This window comes from Cryptomeria japonica, chromosome 5 (assembly GCF_030272615.1).
Source record: "Cryptomeria japonica chromosome 5, Sugi_1.0, whole genome shotgun sequence".
NCBI classification, from domain to species: Eukaryota; Viridiplantae; Streptophyta; class Pinopsida; order Cupressales; family Cupressaceae; genus Cryptomeria; species Cryptomeria japonica.
In genome coordinates, this window is record NC_081409.1 from 902,037,022 (window position 1) to 902,054,327 (window position 17,306).

General features: G+C 35.0%; 1 protein-coding gene across 1 annotated transcript; it reads left to right on the forward strand.

The window, feature by feature from the left end:
* The first annotated feature begins 7,073 nt into the window (after nucleotides 1–7,073).
* Nucleotides 7,074–11,540, forward strand: LOC131034664 (ADP-ribosylation factor 1-like). The gene is made up of 2 exons (XM_057966234.1): nucleotides 7,074–7,115; nucleotides 11,049–11,540. The coding sequence occupies exon 2, from the start codon at nucleotides 11,064–11,066 to the stop codon at nucleotides 11,538–11,540; it is 477 nt and encodes a 158-aa protein (XP_057822217.1). The 5' UTR covers nucleotides 7,074–7,115; nucleotides 11,049–11,063.
* Nucleotides 11,541–17,306: the final 5,766 nt, after the last annotated feature.

The following is a 17,306-nucleotide window of genomic DNA, read 5'->3' on the forward strand; positions in this document are numbered from 1 at the left end:
CCTACCAGTTATTTTTAAAAAAACCTAACCAATCAAGATTTGTTGGTTTAAGATCTAATGGTGAGCGGTAATGATAGTGACACGTGTGATCATTATATGAGGATAAGTTCACATTATTTTGGCACATTTGTTGATTATCTAGGGAATGAGAAAAGTGGATTGCATCTAATGCATAGCGCGTGATGAGTTACAAAGTTTGATGAAGAGATGATCATGGAATGGTTGGAATTTTCTTGAAGAATGTGTATTGATTGCTATGTAAATCTAACGATCACACTTGAACCGATTTGTTTGTAATCTCTATGACAAAATTGTTGGGAAAAATGGTGTCTCAACCTTGCATTTATGTGAGGTTACTATTTATAGTAAGTTTTCATTTGAGCACAAAATGGTGCGAAACTCTCCCTGAAGCTTCTGGTTGGTTAGATAAGCATTTCGGTAAAGTTGCGTCGCAAGGTCACAGCTAGTTTTGAAGATATTAAAGTTTTCGTCTTGGAGGGGTGCAATAAAATGTTTAAACTTAATTTTGGGGACTTTAGAGGCTCCAAAACGCCCTGAAAAGTTGCCGTAACCGGCAAAGCGGGTTACGAGGTGATAGAGCACTTCGCGAGCTTTCCGGCGCTTCAAACGGTTCGTCAATCGAACACCCGGTTCTCAAGTTATGGCCTCCGGAAGTTTGTACTCCTGAAATAGGAAAAATAATTTGTATCGGATACATAAATGAGCTGTAAAAGGGAGCGACACGTGTTGATGTGTGCTTTAACATGTCATAGAAGGGAGATAAGGTCGGCTACACCTTATTGGGTGGTTTTAGCCCATGGTTTTGTAATACCGTTTGACGGTTTCTTGTATTGTATCTCCTATTTATGAGGTGTATGAGATAGAGGTTGTGTGTAAGAGTCTTATGGCTATTGAGTTGCCTCTGAATCTCTGATTAGTGGTACTCCTGCAAAGAGCTTGCTCTGCAAGTATTTTGTAATCTGTTTTTGATTGCTGAATAAAATATTGAGCTGCTTTTGGAGGGTGGGGTTTTTCTCCCGAAAGGGTTTTCCCCACGTAAATCATTGTGTTGTGGTATGATTGCTATTATATCTATTTCTATTTTCTGTAACGGTTATAATGATCTAAAAAAGTTTTGCATTACCCTCCTCTCAAGGTTAGTGTAGGAAGTTGTTTCCGCTACTTTACTTCCTTACAACTGGTATCAGAGCCTGATCACCTTTGGTTTCAATTGTGGGCAGTTGGGTTTTTTGAACTAATCCAGATTTGAGTGGGAGCTTGTGCAGAAGACACTTTTTGATCTTGTTGCAGGAATTTTCAGATGGCGAGTTCGTCAGGGAGAATAGAGGTGGAGAAATTTAATGGAAGTAATTTTGAGATGTGGAAGCTGAAGATGGAAGATCTGCTAATAGATCGAGATCTTTGGGATGCTGTTGATGTGAATGTCCAAAGACCCTCAGATCCTACTGCAGCAGCTCAGTATGATGTTATGGACCGAAAAGCCAAGGGTCTAATCAGACTGTGCCTGGCAGACTCTGTTCTAATCAATGTCCATGAAGAAAACTCTGCAAAGAAGCTATGGACTAAGCTTGGTGAGATGTATCAAGTGAAATCTTTATTAAATCAAATTTTCTTAAGAAAGAAATTGTATTCCTTGAAGATGGAAGAGGGTGGACGAATTGCAGACCACCTAGAAGCATTCAATATGATTGTGGCTCAATTAGTATCCGTCGGTGTTAAGATGGACGAGGAGGAGAAATGTCAGATCTTGCTTTGTTCTTTGCCTGATTCATGGGATTCTCTTGTTATGGCTATTGGTAGTACTTCTGTTGTTTTGAAATCTAAAGACGTGGTGGGTGCCCTACTCGGTGAAGAGATGCGAAGGAAGGTATCCATCAGTTCAAAGGAAGCCCTAACCGTTCGTGGAAGACCTAAGGAGAAAGGCAAGAAGAATGAGAAGTATGGCAAGTCCAAATCCAAAGGGAGATCGAAATCTCCTGGAAAGTCCAAAGTCATTTGCTGGAATTGCGGTAAACCGGGTCACATCCGTAAGGACTGCAAAGAAGAAAAGAAGAAGAAAAAGAAAAAGTTCGATTCTGATTCTGAGTCCGACAAGGAAGATGGCGATGCATTTATTGCGGCTTTGGCGACTCATGCAGGTAATGATGCCTGGCTAATTGACTCAGGTGCATCTTTTCATATGACTTCCAATAGAGATTGGTTTTCTGAATATGAAGGATTTAATGGAGGTAAGGTGTACTTGGGTGATGATTCACCTCTAGACATTGTTGGTCGAGGTAAGGTTAGAATCAGGTTTTCTGATGGTAGAATAAAAAGGATTAATGGTGTGCTGCATATCCCTGGATTAAAACGAAACCTGTTATCTCTGAGCAAACTGATAGATGCAGGTGTGCAGGTAGTCTTTTCTGAAACAGGATGTAAGATGATTAAGGGTGCTATGGTAGTTGCTAGAGGTGTCAGGTTTGGCACTTTGTATAAGCTTGAAGCATACACTGTTGAGTGTAATAGCACTTCTGTAAAAAGCAAATCTGCGGATACTTCACTGGAAGATTTGAAGGTTTCACCTTCAGCAGATGGAAATGGTTTTTGGGTACCTAAGGGTGCTCTTTCGTCTGAAGCAAAGTTACCTGCAGAGAAGACTATGTTATGGCACCAGAGACTTGGCCACATTGGAGAAAAGGGTCTAAGGACCTTGAAAAATAAAAACCTTGTTGAAGGTTTGAATGACTGTAACCTTGACTTTGATTTCTGTGAGCATTGCATTTATGGAAAACAAAACCGCGTTCAGTTTTACTCGAGTTCTCATAAAACTTGTGGTGTTTTGGATCTTATCCATTCTGATGTGTTTGGTCCAGTAGATGTCTCTTCGATTGGAAAATCCACATATTATGTTTCATTTATTGATGATTTTAGTAGAAGGACATGGGTTTATTTTCTAAAGAGTAAATCTGAAGTTTTTAGTCGTTTTAAAGAATTTAAAGCAATGGTTGAGTTGCAGACTGGAAAGAAAATAAAATGTTTGAGAACTGATAATGGCGGTGAGTTTTGCTCTAATGATTTTGATAGATTCTGTAAAGACTATGGAATTAACAGGCAGAAGACAACTCCGTATTCTCCACAGCAGAATGGAGTTGCAGAAAGAATGAACAGGACACTGATGGAAAAGGCTAGGAGTATGCTGAGTGGTGCTGGTCTTGAACAAAAGTTTTGGGCTGAAGCTGTTGCCACTGCTTGCTACCTGATTAACAGGTCTCCTACATCAGCTCTTGTTGATAAAATGCCTATGGAAGCATGGTCAGGTCACAAGCCTTCATTGAGACATCTTAGAGTTTTTGGTTGCGAGGCATATGCACATGTGCCAAAGGAGAAGCGAACAAAGTTGGAGAACAAGGCTGTGAAATGTATCTTCATCGGGTATAGTTATGGTGTGAAAGGATACAAGCTTTGGGACCCTGTTGCACAAAAGGTAATTCACAGTAGAAGTGTTATTTTTAGAGAAATTAAGTCTCCTTCTGTTACATTGCAGCCAGAACAGAGTAAAAAACAAGATGTGATTCAACTTCCTTCTACACCTGAAAGAGTTGAATCAAGACCCCTAGATAGGCAAGAATTTGAGGAGAGCTCGTCTAGCTCTGAATCTTCAGAAGAGGAGGAAGAACCTCCAACTCAGCTTGTTCGAAGGTCTACAAGACATAGACAACCACCTGAAAGGTATTCACCTGATAATTGGAGATGTATTTTTGCTTTGAATACTAGTGTGGATGAACCGAAATCAGTAGAAGAGGCATTAGGTATGAATGATGCAGAATCCTGGAAGATTGCTATGGAGGAAGAAATGGCAGCTTTGAAAAAGAATGATACATGGGATCTTTTACCATTGCCTGAAGGACGAAAACCTATTGGTTGTAAATGGGTGTTCAAGAAAAAGATTGGTTCAGATGGAAGCATTGAGAAGTATAAAGCAAGGTTGGTTGCAAAAGGCTACTCTCAGGTTGAGGGTGTTGATTACGGTGAGATATTTTCTCCTGTTGCAAAAATGACATCCATTAGATTTTTGCTTTCTATTGCTACTGCTTATGATTTAGAGGTTGAGCAAATGGATGTGAAAACTGCTTTCCTTCATGGTGATTTGGAGGAAGATATTTATATGACACAGCCGGAGCACTATGTGGTGAAAGGCAAAAGTAATTTGGTCTGTAAATTGAAGAAATCTTTGTATGGCCTCAAACAAAGTCCTAGGATGTGGTACCAGAAATTTGATACATATGTGTTGAGTTTGGGATTTGAACGTTCTAAATCAGATCACTGTGTTTATTATAAATCTTATGGTGATCATTTCTTATTCATTGCATTGTATGTTGATGATATGTTATTCATTGGTAAAGGGAAAGGTATGATTTAAGAACTGAAGTCTTAGCTCGCTGCTAAATTTGAAATGAAAGATCTTGGTGCAGCAAAGCACATTCTTGGGATGGAAATTAGAAGAGATAGGGTGAACAGAAAGCTATGGCTAGGCCAGAGTAAGTATGTGAATTCAGTGTTACAGAGGTTCAACATGCAGAATTGTAGACCATTGAGTGTTCCTTTTACAGTTGGAATGAAACTATCCATTTCAGATTGTCCTACATCCCCATTGGAGATGGAAGACATGAGCAGAGTGCCTTACCAAAGTGCGGTTGGAAGCTTGATGTATGCTATGGTCTATACTAGACCAGACATTGCCCAAGCAGTGGGAGTACTTTCTAGATATATGTCTAATCCTGGTAGAGTTCATTGGGATGCAGTCAAAAGAGTCTTCAGATATTTGAAGGGTACTTCAGAGTATTGTTTGTGTTATCATGGTAATTCAGTTGGAGACATGACTTCCCTTGATATCCATGGTTATGTGGATTCAGATTGGGCAGGTGATATTGATAGAAGAAGACCCACTAGTGCTTATGTGTTTACTTTGTTTGGTGGTGCAATTAGTTGGATGAGTAAGCGACAGGCTGTGGTTGCTCTATCCACTACTGAAGCAGAGTATATGGCAGCTACTCATGCTTGTAAAGAGGCCATTTGGCTTAAGAGACTATGTTCGGATATTGGAATAAAACAAGGTATAGTGACAATTTACTGTGACAGTCAGAGTGCAATTAGCCTAGCTAAGAACCCGACATTTCATGCCCGGACCAAACATATTGATGTTCAGTATCATTTTGTTAGAGATATGGTCGAAGATGGTAGGGTGAAGCTGGTTAAGGTGGAAACTTTGATGAATGTTGCAGATGCTTTAACTAAGGCTGTGAGCACAGAGAAGTTCAGATGGTGTTCAGAGTCTATGGGCCTTATGGCCCCTAGCAATTGATTCATTGTGTTGACATTCCCTTCCGCTCATGCAAGGTGTTCGACAAGTGGGAGATTTGTTGGGAAAAATGGTGTCTCAACCTTGCATTTATGTGAGGTTACTATTTATAGTAAGTTTTCATTTGAGCACGAAATGGTGCGAAACTCTCCCTGAAGCTTCTGGTTGGTTAGATAAGCATTTCGGTAAAGTTGCGTCGCAAGGTCATAGCTAGTTTTGAAGATATTAAAGTTTTCGTCTTGGAGGGGTGCAATAAAATGTTTAAACTTAATTTTGGGGACTTTAGAGGCTCCGAAACTCCCTGAAAATTTGCCATAACCGGCGAAGTGGGTTACGAGGTGATAGAGCACTTCGCGAGCTTTCCGGCGCTTCAAACGGTTCGTCAATCGGACACCCGGTTCTCAAGTTATGGCCTCCGGAAGTTTGTACTCCTGAAATAGGAAAAATAATTTGTATCGGATACATAAATGAGCTGTAAAAGGGAGCGACACGTGTTGATGTGTGCTTTAACATGTCATATAATTGAGATAAGGTCGGCTACACCTTATTGGGTGGTTTTAGCCCATGGTTTTGTAATACTGTTTGACGGTTTGTTGTATTGTATCTCCTATTTATGAGGTGTATGAGATAGAGGTTGTGTGTAAGAGTCTTATGGCTATTGAGTTGCCTCTGAATCTCTGATTAGTGGTACTCCTGCGAAGAGCTTGCTCTGCAAGTATTTTGTAATCTGTTTTTGATTGCTGAATAAAATATTGAGCTGCTTTTGGAGGGTGGGGTTTTTCTCCCGAAAGGGTTTTCCCCACGTAAATCATTGTGTTGTGGTATGATTGCTATTATATCTATTTCTATTTTCTATAACGGTTATAATGATCTAAAAAAGTTTTGCATTACCCTCCTCTCAAGGTTAGTGTAGGAAGTTGTTTCCGCTACTTTACTTCCTTACAAAAATTAGGTTTTTGTTGTGTTACCGACCTAATTGATTTGCATTTAAGATCGATGAAGTTGTTTGTAAAGAAGTTGGATAAAGTTGGCAGAAATCAGTTGAGTGTGTAGTTGCCTAACCGGTGAATGAATCTATAGTTTGTGTGAAGGCAGATTGAAGCTTAAAAGGATCTTATCAAGCAAATGTAGTTCTATTCAGACATATCAACAAAACCTATTATTTTCTAACAATTACAACAGAAGTGAAATCGCCTAACCGGATAAGCTCTAACAAGCTTGGTTACTATTTAAATCCTCTAACAAGGTGGTCCATTAGCTTGGATTCTCAAACCCTCTACCGAGGTTACTCCTAACAGGGTATTTTGCTTTTCATCAAGGCATTTTGTAAATCCCTTAGCCGGGTGATTCCTAACAGGATTAGTTCTTAATAGGACTTATTGTAAAAGCTTAACAGGCTTGGCTCTTAACAGGACGAACTTTAGAGTTTAGATGGTTATCTTGTTAGTCTCATCTCATCGTGGTTTTTACCTATTTGGGTTTTCCACACGTATAAATATTTGTGTCAAGTGGTGAATATTTTTGTGGTTATAATCTTAGTTATTGATTTGATTAACTACTTAACTATTCTAATAAGGCATGATAACTCGAAGCATTGAGAGATGAAATATGTTGATATATGATTAAGCATGCTGATGGTTACAAGTTGAATGATGTTTACTGTTAAGTTGGTATAACAGTTAACCGATGTTGACTATTCTTATAAGTATTTATCTTGACAAGTGAAAGTTTAATTTGTGTGTTTGGGAAGTTTGTATCAGTTTTTCAGTTTAATCATTCACCCCCCACCCCCCCCCCCCTCTCAGTAATCTACCAGCTACTTATTCTTTATCATACCATCAAAATCACCTTTGGATGACTTGGAATTATAATTTTTCACATTGGGGATTGTTTTGGGAATGGTAATACTAACATATTATCCTCCCAAAATTTTAGCCAAAAAGTGTCAAACAAGGTCGTCCCGACCAAAATTTGCTCGACACTTAGGTCTGGATTTTTAGGGATGCAGGATAATAAGGTCTCGATGTACTCAAAATATAATTTATATGAAAAAATATAATATTTAGACGTGGAAAAATGTGCATTGAACTTTGAAATGACATAGGACCCATAAAAACATGAAATAAAATAAAATAAAGGGCACGCTTAAAATAAGGACCCAAATAATAAAATGTTCTTGTATTAAAGTGAAATAGTACTCATCATATTGAATTAAATCAATAAAGTTCCTATAAAGCATAGAGGAATGTGATATACTAAAATGAGTGCTAGGAGAGTTTGAAATTGGACACCCTAAATAAAGATGTACAATTTACGATGCTAAATGTTATACAAAGTTTACATATGCTCAATCTCATGCAATCTTAAGTCAGACACAAAGAGATTAGATAAATTAAATCAAGAAAAAAGATTCAAAAGTAGTATTTATCATCCAATAGATAATACATGATTTTTTTCCCCCACAAATAGCTCCAACTACAAAACAAGAACAAGATTTGTTGTAGAATGAATATTAGGAAACCTAGAAAGTGAAAACAATTAAAATTCATATGTTTTGAAGAGATGTTGAAAATCTATCCATAGAAGAATTTGAACCATAAGTAAAATGCAAATTTTTTTACTATGAAAAAAACAAGTTTTGAAGGGACCCGAAACCCTTTAACAGAGAACTACATCAAAAAGTTGCATAAAGATAAATGGTTCCACCGCAACTCTAAAGACAACAAGAAACTAGTACAAAACCAAAAGCTAGGAAAGAGACAACAAAAGGATAGAAACTAGGACAAGTTCTTAAGGGCCTCAGTGGCCTTAGTTTCAAACTGAGTCATGTTCAATGCAATCTTATTCAGTTCCTGAATGTCCTGATTAGTAGATTTGTTCTTCAGGTTAGCACTTTTTTTCTTGCACGATCCCACTGTATCCTTAATCTTTTTATCCAGCACCTCCACATCCACTATAGCACCTTCCTAGTGGTTGGCTTCCATCTTTCCAACCTTGGTATTTATACTCTCATCTGAGTTCTTAACTACTTTGTGACTGAAGGTAACTAGAGAGATCAAGTTTTAATTAACTTTTCAAAATTTATTTTCCATCTTACTCAGTCTTCCTTCAAAATCTTTCTTGATTTTTTCATCCAACTGAGAAATCCTGTAGTCATAATCTTTCTTCATATCATTGACTATACCCATAGTCTTCTACATTTAATCCACCATTGCCTTTCTCTAATCCATCATCAATTGTTCATTAGTTTGAGAGTCTTGTTTATTTCTAATAACCCTCATTTTCATATTGATATATTTAATTTCATGAAAGGCCCATTTAAAAATCCTGAAATTATCAACATCCGTATCATGGGCTACAACCATAACATCATCAGGATTCTCCCATTCCATATTAAGGAAAGGCATCAATTGTTTATTAGTTTGAGAGTCTTGTTTATTTCTAATAACCCTCATTTTCATATTGATATCTTTAATTTCATGAAAGGCCCATTTAAACATCTTGAAATTATCAACATCTGTATCACGGGCTACAACCATAACATCATCGGTATTCTCCCTTTCCATATTAAGGAAAGGGATATTGGCATTGAGCTCTTTCAGGAAGGGGGTCTACCACTTCGGCTCGACACTTGGACAGATTTGTCTTGGAGTAATTGATGAGATGATAGGGAATTAGAATGCGATGTGGACGTAGGGAATGATCTACCCCTTTAATCTTGGTGGTCACTCTTTGAAGAAGACCCAGAATCAGAGTCTGAACCTTCCAAATCTATATTTCATTCTTCTTCATTTGAGGAAAGATTGATATGATTCCCTTCCCCATAATCACTCAAAGCTTCAAGAAACCTAGCCGAGGGGGAGGGTAGGGTTTTAATGTATTCATGAATGAGGAAAAGAAAACCACCATGCAAAATAGGGCAATTCTTTTTTTGTGGTCTTTTATGCTAGCATTAAGTGAAACCATCAGATAGAAGGGGAAATAAATTTTCTCTTTATGCCTAAAATGATTAAGCAACACAAAATGATACCTGTAGGCCCTAGTAATCTGTCATCTAGGGTTACATACTTCATCAAAACCACCAAAACAAAATGCTAAATGGATTTGATGTTACCCGTATCGTAGATTCTTTTGTCGAATTTCGCAAGCTTAGCCCTCTCCTTCTTGTTTCTGAGAAATTTCTTGATTGCAATGTTATCCACCATTTTCCTGTCCCTATAAAACTTTGCCCCTTCCATAGAAAGACCCGTGATTTCAGCAATAAGTTTCTCATCAATCTCGATTGTTATGCCTTCAATTTTAATTTTTCCATCCTTAAAATCCTTAGCAAATTTCTTAGTCACATTTGCATGGGCACTGTGTAATCTTTCGATGAAGGAAGTGAGCCTTGCCCGATCCAAAATGCACCAAATTGTTTTATTTTTCTTGAGGACTTCACAATTTAAGGGCTCCACCCTATTCCCTTCTCCACCCATGGCTTCAATACTGACAATATTGAGCAGGGTCTAATAGTTGTAGAGCAAGCTAGAAAGAACCCAAAAAGAGTGTGACCCAAGAAAAAGTAATGCCAAAATGACAAAATTATTTAAACAAAATGCGAGCCATCAAAAGAGGGTATTTTTTATCATTTAAAATATGTCTCCCTTGGGCCAAATCATATAACATGAAGGCCTTTATTTCAGCCGAAATATTATCTCCTAGCCCCCATACTTTTTCATCATTGGTACTAACTCCAAGTTTAGCAAAGTAATCAGCCAACCCGTTGGCTTCTCGATAGGCATGAGAAATATTATGGTTTTGGAAACTTTTTAATAAATCTCTCTCTTTCTCAATCCAACATTTTATATTCCATGAGGGTTTATGCTTACTGAATAGACATTGGATAATGTTATTAGAGTCCCCTTCTAACCAAACTGCCTTAGCATTAATTTTTTTGGCCAACGGAACCCCATGATAGGTGGCTACAACCTCAACAAGGTGGTTTGTCTGACATCCCAAGGGGAGTGCCACTGCTGCCAACAACCTCAGTTAAAATGTGAATTGTTTAAGTTTTTGTGACTTATTTTAAATTATAGGTTTTTTCGTATCAAGATGAACAGTTCTTTTCCACTTCTTTTAAAATCAATCTTTAAATTTTATTTCAATTTAAATAACACATTTTGAATTTTGACTTGTATAAGTGACTCATCTTAAACCACACTAATAAATAGAAGAATAATTTAGGTGAATGACTTAAACAAATCTTATGCTTTATGTTTAATGAAGTGTCTTTCAAATTGAATTGAATTTCTTTTTTATTTTATAAATAACATTGAAATTATACATTTAAAATAATATTAATAGATGAGAATAAGATTTCAAATGAATTACCTTAACAAAGTTTATGTGTTAGGTTTGATGTAATGCAATCCAAATTGAATTGAAAGAATTTTTTATTTTACACAAATAGTGTTGAAAGTATACACTAACCTAAAATCTTAATGGGTGAAGAATTGCACCCAGTTGCCACGTCAACGGGCACATTGGAAAGTATGTGCCGTTAAAAACAGCCACCAAGAAGCTTTTGGGTTTATATCTTCCTATTTATAAAGAAAAGATAATTTGATTTGTACTCAGCTCTCCTGTAACATTCTGAAAGCTAGAAAAGATCGACATCAAATCAAGCAAAATTTCTCATCTTACAAAGGAGTTACGTATTCTGATGGTGGGTCTTGATGCTTCGGGTAAATCCACAACTCTATATAACCTAAAACTTGGGGAAGTTATTCGAACCATTCCCACTGTGGGCTTCAATTCAGAGACAGTGAAGCACAAAAACGTTGAGTTGGTTGTGTGTGATGTTGGGGGCCAAGAAAGTATGAGGCCACTGTGGAGACACTACATTGGGGATTCCAAGGGACTTATATACGTGGTGGATAGCGATGACAAGGAACGTATTGCAGAGGCAAGAGATTTGTTGCACGCTCTTCTCAAAGAGGAGGCATTGCGAGATGCTGCTCTTCTTGTGTTTGCCAACAAGAATGATTTTCCCAATGCAATGAGTGTTGCAGAGACAAGTGAGAAGCTTGAATTGCACCGTTTGCCTCGCCACCATTGGCATGTTCAGAGCTCCTGTGCTACTTCTGGTGAAGGTCTCTATGAAGGCCTGGATTGGCTTTGCAAAATGATATGTAGATAGGGTGTACTTTACTAGTTTTTATGTAATAAATGGTTTCTATGTAATAACTTAGTTTACAAGTAGTAGGTTGATGTGTATCTTGAATCTAGTTTGATTTTTGCTTTCCCATTTTCTTGAGAACCAATTTTCAATCCTGCATAATTTGTTTTTTATCATATTAGTAATATGTTTAAGTGAATGCTAATTTTTTTATTTTTTTTGGTATATTATATGTTCAAGTAACTTATATTTTGTAAGCATTAAAATAGATCTTTTAGGATTTTATGAAATCTCATTTTGATAACATGACTTGAATATTATTTCAAGATATTGTATATCATCCATTTTTTTTCTATAAAATACTATTATTTCATTAATATATTCTTATCACATCTTTGTAAATTTTATATTTTGTTTTGTGTTAATCATCTGTTCTCCCAATGTAAGTTGGATGAAGGTGGAACCCTAGTATCAAGATTATATTGTTCCTTTACTTGATGTTGTATGGACTTAATAACAAATGTTCTAAACTTAATTAATATTTTAATTGTTAAATGGTGTTATTGTCAAGTAAATGAGAGTGGTTAATTTAATGATTTTTTTTTTATATGATATAATTGTATCTATGCATATATGCATATATGCTATGATTGTTGGACTAACCAAGTGTTCATATTTGTGATGATGTGTGTGAGTATTTAATTAGTTTTGTAAGTACTTGGGGTGCCAAAAATGGAAAACCTAAACAATTTATATTGTAAGCAAACCTTAAACCTTGTAACTTGGTCTAGCTTTTAAGAAGTTGAGGCACCTTATTAAGAATTTTGTTGCAATATCCTTGACCTTAGCTAGTCACCTCACTCATTATGATGTTCAACCAAATCTCTCATCTTTACCTATATATTATATCAATGACAAGATAGGAAATCTTTAGCTTTATAAGCAAGCATTGATATATAGATTTTGATGACAAACACCTTTATCTTAATCAATTTATAAGGTGCATATATATAATATTCAACTAATTTAAACCCAAACATTACTATTGAAAATAAATTACATTAATTATATTAACAAATAAAAATGAAATAAAAGAAAAGAACAAAAATCCAAAGAAAATAAAACTATTTATAGAGGAGACTAATAAAAATTGTTCTATTTTGTCTTGTAAGTATATCATGTATAAAATACTTATGTATTATAACAGTCTTCATTCACCAATCTTGAACATATATGTGTTGGGAAACTCATGGGTTGAAATAACAAACTACTATGGTATGCACCCAAATGAATAAATTAGTAGTGGTATATATAACCCTATTATAATTAAAGGAGATTTAAACATTATGCCAAGAGTGTATCTAGTGTCTCAGCAAGCCACTTGTTAAAACTGGTTCAAAAGAATTTTGTAATACAAAAGGTTTCATGTAAATTGGGATTTTCTCCTAGGTAGAGGCTATGGCTTTATTCCTCAAGCCTTGTTACCTCATGTTACCCTTGTTAAGATGACTCTACTATTATTGTATAAGATACATAGCCAAGGAGTATTCAATCTTGAACCCATAGGACACATAAACATTGAGAGGGGTGGAGGGAAGGTGAATTAGTATTTTAACAATTTAATTTTCAATCATTATAATAAAAACAATAACAAAAGAGGCTATGCAAGATGTGAATACATTTACATAAGAGGCAACCAAATTTATATAAATTGATTTTATAGGCACCCGCCCATAGGAGACTCTAATCCTCTTTGACTGAGCTTCAACCTAGTCGTTGCACACCAACTCCCTTTTACAAATTGATTTATAGGAATCAAACCATAGGAGACACCAATCCCCTTTGATTGAGCTTTAATCTAGTCACTACGTACCAACTAATATCAAGAGGCACCAAACTCAAATTACAAAAAATGATATAAGAGTAATAGTGGAATTTGTTATAAAGATTTTTACAAATTCAATTTGCATTCATCCAAATTTTGATTAAAATCAACTAGCAAATGATTTGCAACATTATCTACCTCTCAACACTTTTGTTTTGCAACAAAGAATGAAACAATATGCTCATATAGACACATCATATCAAAGTGTGGTCTTTGGATTACATCATTATCACTCAAACTCATAATAGATTCAAATCTCTAAAATTTATTTTTTACTACTTTTACATATGTCTCCTTAGTTGCAACTTGAAATATTACAACTATACAAATTACTTTCATAATGTTAGGTCTAGATGTAGTCACATATAATATGCTTCCAATCATTGGTCTATAGAAAGTTTTATTTTCTTCGGAAGACATCCTTACTTAATTTACACCTAGTGACCATACGTGTACTGACTATTTGTAATCCTCCATTCCAAATTTCTTCAACATCTCCTTGACATACTTGGTTTTTGATATAGCTTTGTTTGACTTTAAGATTTATAAACCAAGGAAAAATGATAACTCACCAAGCATGGACATCTCAAAATCCTTTTGAATTTCTTCAACAAATTTCTTACACATTTTATCACTACTAGGTGCCAAAAATAATATCATCAACATAGACAACAACAACCAACTAACGATCATTTTCAATTTTAATATAGAGATTGATGTCAAAAATACCTTTTTTGAATCCTTTCTACCATAGATACTAATCCTATCTTGAGTACCAAGTCCAAGGGGCCTACTTGAGTCCATATATAGTTACTTTTTTAGTTTGCAAACAAAATTATGATTCTTAAACAATTGAAACATTTCTAGCTGTTCAATGTACACTTCTTCCAAATTACCATTTAGGAATGCTAACTTGGCATCCATCTGATATAATTTAAAATTATTGAATACTAAAAGTGCCAAGAACATACTAACTAATTCTCTACCATTACTACCAAATAATTTTTTTCTTCAAATTCAACAACTTCCATTTGAGTGTATCCCTTGTAGACTAGTCTTGCCTTATTTTTTATCACTTTTTCCTTCGTTTAATTGTTTCTGAATACCCATTTTATGTCAATTACATTCTTTTCCTTAGGTATTGGAACAAATTCCTATATATTATTCTTTTCAATATAATTTAGTTTGTCTTCCTTTGCATCTATCCAATTCTCATATTTACAAGCCTCCAAAAAATATTTAGGCTCAATTTCAGATAGAAAAGCAAAGTGTACTTGTTCATTCATTTTAGTTTATAACATTCTTCTAGTTCTATTTCCACAATCTTTATCTCTATGAATTTGACTTTCATTTCATGATTTATCTAAACATACCTTGCCAAAGTTTTTGTATATGTTCTTGTGTTCATCTTATATAACTTATTCATTGATGTGGTATGATCCATCTAAATCATTGTCTTCTACATTTGATGCCACCTCATAATGTAGTACCTCATCAAATTTCACATTATTAATTTCAACTATCTGCTTCACTTTTTATTATATATCATTTGTGTTCCTTACTTCTTGTTGAAGAACTAAAAAATATAGCCTCATCAAATCTTGAGTCAAACTTACCAATGTTACTCTTGTCTCTTATAATGTAGTCTTGTATGCTATCAAAATCTATAGGATTCAAGCCAATAATCTCATTATTCAACTGAAATCCCCTTAATGCATCTTGCATCCTAAACAATGACTCTAATATAGTCCAGATCTAATTGGTTGTGGTGAAAGACTCAACATCAAAAAGAAGATATGGAGACATAGACATGCATAATGTCCCAAAATCCTCATCACAACTACTTTACCACTTTCTCTTCTTAGTAGTAGTTGTAGGCTCAGCTTATGTACCCATGGTCACTTTGTATAACCCCTAGCACTTTAGGTGAATCTCCATTTGTTTCTTCTAACCATAGCAATTGAATTGAGTAAGGGGGGCACTATGATTTAGATCAATAATAAATTATGAAAAAAAAACAAAAATGGATTGATACTTGACAATATGTCCACTCAATGAAAAAAAAAACACTTTAATTATAGAAAAATCAACCAATTAACATGTTTTCTAAGAAAATTGAAAAATAAAAAGATTGAGATCTTTGATTACTAGATATTTTTTTGGTAAAAAAGAACCTAAGATCTAGATAGAGGACTTTGAGATCTTTCCGATGATATCTGGTTTTCAAAAAATGGAATTCAGATGTGCAAGATATGGCCCCACAAATGCAAAACTAAAGACTAAGTTTAGAGGCCTGGTATGAAAAATTGGTGCAGAGTCTAATGAAACCACCTACAAATTGATATTAGATTCAAAACCAAATTTCTAACGATATCTTTGTATGTAAAATTTATGGTGATCAAAATATCAAGATTGAGATCAAAATGGCCAACATACCATTCAAACTCTTGAGTGAAAGAATTAACTAGATTTCAACTAGTTTTACTTCCCAAGTTGTCTCCCATTGTTCTCTATTTTAAAGGATCCCTAAAGTCGATATTTTTCTCTCAGATCATTGAGAAAATTACTTATGAATGACAACTCCAAGAACGAGTGATTTTGTGATCTACATGCATGAATGCATTCTAAGATCCATATGATATGTTCAAAATTATGATATTAAGCTAGAATGAAGATAATGATATGATGAAGATATTAAAAAACTAACCTAACATGATATACTAACATGCATATGTTATGATATGAAATGATTCTTAATGCTAAAATGCTATTCAAACAAAGAGAGGCTAAAATGATTGATATAATTAGACTATAATGTAGATGCATAAAACTTGGATATCTGTGAATAATGAAGAATGTGAGCTCTATTTATAGAGGAAATAGGGCAATGGATGGTTAAGATTCAATAATCTTAACAATGGATAGGATTGAAAGTTACTCAATCCATGTTTACAATTTTCACCAATGAAATGGTGACAATTGTCAACAGGAGGTGGATTTAGAGGGGATGCAAGAGGCATTAAATGCCTGAGAAGACATGAGGGTCACCCTAGGAGAGTGTGGTTAGGATTAATTATGATTAACCAGTGGATAAAGCTTTTACCCAAAGGTTAAACTCTTGTGCAAGAGTTAATAAGATAACTAGGGTCAAAGCCATTAGTGCTTTATGAGAGCCTTGGGTTAGATGAGGGTTGAGTTAGAGAGAAAGTCTCTAATCATGTGGTAAGGTTGACTTAACCACTAATAGTTTGGGAGACTTTCAGGGTTAACTTGTTGAAGGCATAAAGCCTTTAATGCATTTTGAAGACTTTGGGGGATTTTTGAGAAGTGACTTCTCTTAATGAATGTGCAAATGTTTAAGAGATGAATAAGGCTAATTTAGGATGATTAGAAGAATCTAGAAGGGGTTTAGGCATGCAAGTGGATTTTGTAGGAGAACGCAAGTGGGAGGATTTTTAGGATTTAATTAAAATAAAATTTGATTTATTTCAATTATTGGTTGCAACTTGCATTTATAGGAAAATACAAGTGGGGGGGTATAAATAAATTTAATTTATTTATATGGAAGGATCAATTTAATTAAAATGGATAAAGGGTATTTAATTAAATAAAGCGATTTATTTAATTAAAGGCTAGAAAGGGAGGGGGTTAGATGAATTTAATTAAATAAATTGAATAATTGATTTAATCAAATAGATGAAAATGAAGAAATTAATTAAATAAGATTTAATTAATAAGGGAATGCGGTTTAAATATTTATTTAATAAGGTGGTCAGATTTATACATCTACATTTTGCCCCTCTTTGAAGTGATGTGTGTGCACATGTTGATTCAAAGAAAATCGCTAGATATGCTGCCAAAATTTTATCGATATGATGCTATGTGTCAAAATGTTTGATATG

What these genes read in the sequence shown, in the direction of transcription:
- LOC131034664 (XM_057966234.1), top strand. Translation starts at nt 11,064, where the DNA reads ATGGTGGGTCTTGATGCTTCGGGTAAATCCACAACTCTATATAACCTA.